This window comes from Fulmarus glacialis, unplaced genomic scaffold (assembly GCF_000690835.1).
Source record: "Fulmarus glacialis isolate BGI_N327 unplaced genomic scaffold, ASM69083v1 scaffold14020, whole genome shotgun sequence".
In the NCBI taxonomy this organism is placed as follows: domain Eukaryota; kingdom Metazoa; phylum Chordata; class Aves; order Procellariiformes; family Procellariidae; genus Fulmarus; species Fulmarus glacialis.
The window spans coordinates 85,975-94,134 of NW_009189840.1; the positions used below are offsets into that span (position 1 = coordinate 85,975).

At 38.5% G+C, this 8,160-nt stretch overlaps 1 protein-coding gene across 1 annotated transcript in view; it reads left to right on the top strand.

The window, feature by feature from the left end:
- Positions 1-1,664: 1,664 nt before the first annotated feature.
- The window catches only part of EFNA5 (ephrin-A5), a gene marked incomplete at its 5' end in the record, with an annotated part of 37,693 nt that continues 31,197 nt past the window's right edge, over positions 1,665-8,160 (top strand). Inside the window, one exon of the mRNA XM_009583669.1 lies at positions 1,665-1,971. Coding sequence (XP_009581964.1) covers positions 1,665-1,971 — 307 coding nt within the window. The remainder of the gene's footprint in view (positions 1,972-8,160) is intronic.

The following is an 8,160-nucleotide window of genomic DNA, read 5'->3' on the forward strand; positions in this document are numbered from 1 at the left end:
AGAGCTATCATTGCCAGAATGGGACTTTCCTATTCATAACTTAGAAGATACTCTTTTTCATTAGCTGTAAGAAATGGCATACTGTTAACTGATAGAGAGGAGAGACACCAATTTGAAAACAATACATTTTTGCAAATGTGTTAAGACAGTATCTGTTCAGGTGACAGGTTTTGAAAGCACTGGAGTACATATTTTTAAGTAATGATTTAGATAAATGTAAATTCTCCTGGAGGAACTGTGGTTCAGAGAGGCTTTTCCATGTTACAGAATGGAATCATGAGGCTGTGCACTGGCTGAAATTATACAGATATATCATGCTTTGATGAGTGTTCAGTTTTTCCCCTTTAAAAAGCTATTTTATTGAAGTTAAATTATTGTAGGGATATGAAAAGGTGTAGTTTGCTCTGAATTTATCCTTGGAGGGCCAGCAGATCATTGCTTTTTCTCTGAAATTAGATAGAAGGATCCAGATGGCAGATTTCAAGCCCATCAGGTGTTAAAAATATGCCCCTCAGCTAAAAAGAAGTATTATAGTTAAATCTGTCATGGCCTTTTTATTGCTCTGTGGTACACTTGACAACTGCAGCCGTGAAAAAGAGAAGCTACAAGTAGCCCAGTCAGCCTGAAGTGGAGCAGGTCAGTGGTTGGTTTCTTTGGCTGCCCCAGGGAGTTTGATAGACGTACAGACACGGTTTATGGAATCATTAAATCCATCATGGTGTAAGCTCCCATGGAGGCAGTGAATTTGTTCCCATAGTTTCTTCCAGATACTATGGCAGGCATTAGAGAAGTAATGTAAGTGAAACGTGGAGGGGAGAAAAAAGGACACCCTCCCCACCCCCAACAAAACAAGAATCCCACATCTCCAAGGAGTCCTCAGCAATAATAATAGTAATAATAAAGTGCATCTGGGCTGGTGCCTTGCATTGCATTTCTCAGCTGGCACTCATTCAGAACTGTCACATTAGGCTGAATGCTGGTAATTCGTATCCTTGAATCCTTTTATCTGAACAGAGCAACGTCTCCACTGCGTACCTTTGGCAAAGGAGATGCACTGCTTTTCAGATACCTTTAAAAAGCAATACAGGCTTTTCTTTGCATCTTGACAAACTGCTGCTAATAATGAAGACAGAGTAAACCTGTTTGTGCTCCTGTAGTAACTATAAGTACTTGCAGTCAAATCAGCTTTCAGCACAGGGTGATTACTGCCTGATTCAGAGAAGAGGATATGTTTGGGTTATTTATTTGCATGCATACGTAGATGTTTATATAGACACTGATTTGGGGAGGCTGCTGCAGTTTCAGCTTCTTTGCTGCTTCTTGCTTCGTTCTCCAATTAAAAAAAAAAACAACCCACAACCAAATAAAGCAGGCATTTTCTTTATTTATTCAATAAACCATAGGAAAGGTAGCCTGTAACTTGGTGTGCATTAGCAACAGACTCATTTTGTAAGAGAAGAGAGCAAAACTTTTATCCAGAAGGTCATGTGATTGTAATCCTGCATAAGCAGTCTCTGATAGCTCTGGTGAATTGTAAGCATTATTTTTGAGAGTGAATGTGTATGGCTGGAGTGAAATGGACTGCCATTAGTGATGCCCCTTTTATGAGAACGTTACCCTGCAACAAGGTCATCCTGAATTAACTATGCTTATGTCTGAACTCTTCCTGTGATTTCAGATTCCAGCGGGGTGACTACCACATCGATGTCTGCATCAATGACTACCTGGATGTGTTCTGCCCTCACTACGAAGACTCCGTACCAGAAGATAAGGCCGAACGCTATGTTCTGTACATGGTGAACTTTGATGGCTACAGCTCCTGCGATCACACCTCCAAAGGGTTCAAGAGGTGGGAGTGTAATCGTCCGCATTCCCCGAATGGACCGTTGAAGTTCTCGGAAAAGTTCCAGCTCTTCACGCCCTTCTCACTAGGATTTGAGTTCAGGCCAGGCCGGGAATATTTCTACATCTGTGAGTATATAGAGATTTACCACTGTTACACAGCAGGTTCAAGAAACCCACCTTATTTTTCACCTATGCTCTGTGGAAATACAGAGGGCCAAATGGTATATAATGCAGATGTCTTACAGTGAATGCAGGCTTAACTATCCCCAGATACATTAGCTAGGAATCTAGCTGGTGAAAATGAGATTAAATCACAGCTTCTTTTCTCACATGAAATAGCATGTCAGCCTGTTCACTGAACCGTGGCTGACTTTTAAAGCAAAACGCACTATTACATTTATTCCAGCACTCTGAGGTGGAGGAGGAGAGGGCAAGAAGAGTAGGATGGAAACTGTCCCCAAATATGAGGAAAAAATAATTTGCATGTGAAATTCCTGGATTTTCTTACTTGCTCAGATGAAATACTCTTCTCTTTGTAATATTTACCACCCAAGGAAAGTGAGGTCTGTGTAGTTTGTAAGTGGTATGGCTGCTGATGTCAGTAGCTCAGCGGTATTTAAAGTTATAATTTCTTAGGGTAAATACTCTTAGCAACAAGCCAAGTGGCTCCTTTTTTCTTCCTTCCTTTTTTCCCCCCCCTTTTTCTTGGACGAGCTGTTTCTGCCAGCGTGGGCGATGTGGGGTGCCGTGGGAGCAGGTGGCAAGCAGGGGCATGTGAATGGGCTCACACACCTTCACGCCCACTCCCCGAAGCAATGGGGAGCACCCCCCAGAGCTCTGCGCTCTCCTCCATCGGGGGCTGCTCTGGGCACCCAGAGGAGATGCAGGACAACATCTGGGGCTAAGGAAGTAAAAACAACAGGAGGTTAAAACCCCCTGGGTTAAGCAAACTGATTCCCTGACCCCACTGTGCAGTTGATACTGCTTCAGCCTTCTTGTTTGTTTAATCCTCCAACAAAGATCTTATTTCATCAATTGTTTTGTACCTGAGTCTTCCACTCCCAACAAGTTTTGGCTGCTCCAGCGATTTTTTTTTTTTTTTTTTTTTTTTTTAGACTAGAGAGTTGAAAGCTTTAGACAGACTGTAGATAGCAATAAATATTGCCTTCATATGTGTAGCTGGCCTTTCTACTGTGAAACAGTCATTCCACCTCATTTCACCAGAGAAACTGAGTACATATGATCCCTGTTTTTCAGCCTCATTTCTTCAGCATTGAGATTTTTCTTTTCCCTTTCTAAATCTACAGGGAAATACATTCCTAGTGGATAGTTTTCCATTCATTTCTTTTTCTTCCAGCAAATAAACACCTCTAATGAGTGGTGGTTCAGCATCAGAAGAACAGTGCCTTGTTCTTGTGCTGAAGCACAATAGTAATAATAAAACTAAAAATAATTTCAAAAAGCAAACTGTAATGTTACTTAAAACTGTTTTTTAATGTGGTCATGAGAAATCATGTAATGATATCAGATTAAGTGGATAATGTTCTAGGATAAATAAATCTCTACTGTGTAGGCCCAGTCCTACTCATGTCACTCACAAAAGCTTCCCATTAACTTCAACAGGAGTTCTGTGTCATTCAAAACTCTGGCATCAGGCTCCCTGGGAACACTGGATTTTTTGGTGGGATTTTTTTGTTTGTTTTGGGGTTTTTGTTAATGCAGTTCCTGAGCACCATCAGTAAAACAAGCAGGAATACTTAAGCTAAGGAATGCAGTCCTTACCCTTACATTGTCACAATAAAATGTAGTACAGGGATGGCATCAGTAGCTTCAAGCATGTTAAAAAAAAAAAAAAAAAAAAAGAGGCCAAAAAAAAAAATCATTTTCTAAATTTTAAAAAAGAAAGAGAAATGTTTAATAAAGGTGAAAATGAAACATGAAAGTGAAGGAAGAAAATATGAGAAATCTTAGCTTGGTCTGTCTAGCTAATAGCTTCATTGTTAGAACATACAAAATCCATTGAACTCTCAAGCAAGACATTATTATTCAAATACACCCAGGTTGCTTATGCCTGGTTTTCCTCATTTGTGGTTAAATTCAATATTTCACTAAAAATCATTATGTATCTTCTATAACATTCATTTAACTGAGTCATTTAACTGTCAAGGGCTCCCTTCAAAGTAATTGTTCCAAAGTGCTTTAAAATATGAAGAGCTTTGTGATATTCAACTACATTTAGATGGAATTATTTTTTTTTCTAATGAAAGGCAAAATAGCAAAAAATTACTAGTAGCTTATTGGCCTGGTATTCACTGAAATTAAATTTTTAGGCGTGTCTCAGAGACACAAAAGCATTTTTTCTCCTTTTCTGTTGTTTAAGTATTTTTTGCCTTCATCCTTCACTCTGCTGAGGACAGTAACAAGGTTGGCATTGCAGCAGTTGCAGGGAAGCACTGTACACTAAGTTAACAGTTAAATGCAAACCTTCTCAGGGGAGAGTTGTCCATCCTGGAATGTTTTTCTCTGTTTGTGCTGAAGAAATAAGATGGTGAAATATTGTTCCTTGTTTCCTCATCAAAATTGTAAGCAGGCTCTAGTCCCGGCTATGGAGACCGCCTTTGTTACCTTTCTGTATCTGCATGTTAAAGGAGTTACTGCTTTGCCAGGGAAGGTTTCCTTTCCTCAGCAGATCTGAAACCTTTGCACTCCCTGCAGGAGAGGGGGAACCTGACTATGTAGCATCAGTCTGGTATATTCTCTTTAAGGGTTACAAAATATGTCGTGTAGCCTAGACCTCTGGAAAGACGGAAGTATTAAGTGGTTGGTTAAGTATTTAGCTTAATTGCTGTCTGGAGCTTTTTTGAAAATCTTCGCAGTTTACCTTTTAAGGATGTGGCTTGCTTCTCTTCCTTCCATTATTTTCAGAAAATGCAGTAATTTGAGAACAATCACTGTCTCTTTTTCTGAACTGTTGGTTTTGAAAATGCCACTTTTCCATGTTATGCCGTTGCCTTCATATATTGCTCAGATGAACTTGGATCTCCCTTCTTTGCATGTTCATTCTAGGAAAATACAAGAAAAAAAAAATCTGTCTTTCTGATAACAAATTTACATTGAAGAAGCAAATTCAACATTGCAGACATGCAATCAACAAGTGTTGATTGAGTTTACTTTGAAAGAAAAAAAGGTTATTAAATATTTACAGAGAAATTAACTTTATTTAGTTAGGGAGTGCACAGTAGGGGACTGGCAAAAGTAAATAATAGATCATGACCTGAAGTCTCAATTTTTACTTAGTTCTTAGCTCACCTCAGGCTAGTGTATGTCAGCCTGAAAACAGACAAAATAGTATTACTACTGAAACAGAAGACAATGAAATATAGAGAAAGCAGAAACTAAATACTTAGTGGTATGACAGTGATTTTAATGTCTTTCGGAAGGGAATGTAAGTTTGGTTATGCAGATTAAGGTGGGGTACTATGCAAGGGGAGATGAACACAAAAGCAAGGAAAGGGAAAAAAAAAATCCTAAAATGTATAATGTTATATAATTATATAATTCAAAATGAGGGTATCATATTAATTACTCTAACTTAATTACGGGTGTTTGATTTTTATTAGTGTGCTAAGTATTGAATAAAATACCAGTAACAACTTGGCAAACATAGATCAGAGCTGTTGAAATAAAAAAATGAAGACACGACTAGAACCAGACTGGTGCAGAATCCTGACCACAGTTTCCAAACCAAGCTCCTGTGTTGATTTAAGTTAGACCACGTTTCTCTTTTCTTGAAAGCAATGTATCGTTGATGTAGTGTCAGAAGTTGCACTAATATTAAGCTGTAGCATATGCTTTTCTCTGAGCGATCGGTCCAGTTATTCCATCAAAGAATTCAGTATTTGACATGATTTATCCTTAAGAAATCTATGCTGTTTTTATCATCTTATCCTCCAAGATTTTATATATATCATTTATTTAGTCATTTGATCACTGTGAATATTGTCATTTATACATGCTTATACCCTTTTCCTAGAAAGACCAGGTAGGTTTGCTCTTCTTCACAGTCCTCTTGCTGCTCTCCTGTTCTCCGCAAGATCTTGAAAGTTTTTGCTAGCAGTTAGCAGGCTTTACATGTAATGTATCTAAACATAACTTAAGTCGTTCTTTCTCCATTCTTATTGAGAAAAGAACTCCTTTCATCTTTTAAAAGATTGTTGTCTTATCTGTGGTTTATTTGTGTAATATTTTTTGTTACTGTTTCTCTCTAGTTTTATCTTATGCATTTGTCTTTCTGATTTTATTTCAAAATGCTTATGCTGTTTCTTTGTGTCAACTTTAATGATGTGTCATTATCACTGTATCTTTGTTGTCACCATTTATTTGCATGAAGCTTCTGATTGTCAGTTCAGGAAGCTTCTGTTGTAACCATATTGCTCCTGGCCACACCAGGATAATATGCTTTTACGACTTGAATTTAATTATCGTTATAAATAGTATTTTTTTAATCATTCTTAAATTTGTGATTAAAGTAAGAAACTGAGTTTGTAAAGTTGTACTTACAGTTGTACGTATGCTGCTTCTTAGTAACATCCAGATCTCCTGTACTCCTTTCCTCATAGAATTTATTCCCAGGGAACCTGCTGTTACCTATTCCCTTGATTTTCTTAATGTTTGCCTTTGTTCCCCATCATCGGTCTTTCTCTGCACTAATTCCTTCTTTTCGTGAAATTTCTGACTCTTATCTCCTGAGGGCTTTTATTCAAATGACATTCCACCCTGGTGGTCTTAGCTGCTGCTTCTATAGGAGAACTTGTGATTTTCGTAATTTCAAATATAAATTTGTCTCTCTTCTGTTAACTTGTTCCATCTCTGTGACTGGAAGTTGTCCTCACCATGTTCCAAAAACTGTGGAACTGTTTGAATCCTGCTGTCATTTTTCTCTAACAGCTGTCAGGTAGTTGGTCCATCTCTCTGCAACCACCTGCACACCTCTGGAGGCTTCTCTGAGTGAAAAGATCTTAAGGAAAAAACAGTAGTAGAAAAAAGTGTTTATAATACCTCCACTTCTTTTTGTCTTACTTTTGGCTATTAATTAGGTAGTTAGTGTATCTTATTAATAAGGTCTCTAGCTGAACTCTTGTAGAGGCAGTAACAGTCTCTGATGGCAGTTAAGCTGAACTTACTCTCTCTTCTCCCTTCTGCCATGTTTTGTGAGTATGTGTTTGTGTTCAGTGTTTGTCTGTGCTATTATTTATCTTTAGTCTCTCCTACAGTCCTCTAGCGGTTTCTCTGTCCTGTGCAATTCCATGTTTCACGACCAGGTTAATTTTTGGGAGGGTTACTGGCTTTTTGTCTCAAAGCTGTAAGCAAATTTTAAAAGTGTTATCATCAAGTTCCCTCGTTCTTGTTCCCTCCTTTCCACCTGAGATGCTTACGGTAGAACCTGTATTGAAATGCTTTCTCTAGGTGGCCTAGCCACTGAATTTCTGGAGATGGGGACGAACACTGCCTGGTGGTGATGGTGGTTGTAGTAAGGATTTTTGGTTATTAATGAAGAATTATTGACAGAGTTTAGAAGTCTAACTCACAGGGAGGAACTGTACATATCCCTATACAAATCAGCAGTTAGCACAGGAAGGGCACTGTCCACTTTTTATGGAAATTAACACAGACCTAACAAAAGCTTTCCATGACTAAGAAGCTGGAATAGCTTCCCAGATTGCCAGCTTGGCTATTACTCTTTTAGGATTGGTTTTGGTATAGCAAGAATTAAGAAAGGGGACTTCGTAGAGGCAAGGTTGAATAGCCTGTGATACTATACGGGAGAAAATTACTGAGAAATCTTTACACTGTAGCTTATTAACAGTTACTTGATATTTTTCATGTGCTCAAAGAATGGTATTAAACAGCTGCATAAAGCTCATTGCTCTTGCTTGAGCACCAGCTTGATGTTAGTGGATATCAATGTTTTGCATGAACAGGCACAACTCACTCTAAGATGGTTATTTGATTTAGGGATCTCGGCATGTTTATCAGAGGTTTAATTTGATGTAATGGGAACACAAAACAGGAAGTCTGAGAACTGTAGTCTTGACCTATCAGAAAAGATAAAAGTGAGTCCCCCCAAAAAACTACGCTTCTCTCTCTCTTTTCATCCTGTTATAGACCTGGAAATCACGCTTTTTCCGAACACGTGGGTGTTGTCAGCGCAGCAGTTTATACTGCTGACTGTAGGTCTGGTGGTAGGAGGTGCTGTCTGAGGGCATGAGTATAGTATTTCTCAGGTTTTGAGTCTGACTTATTTGAGGAAATTCC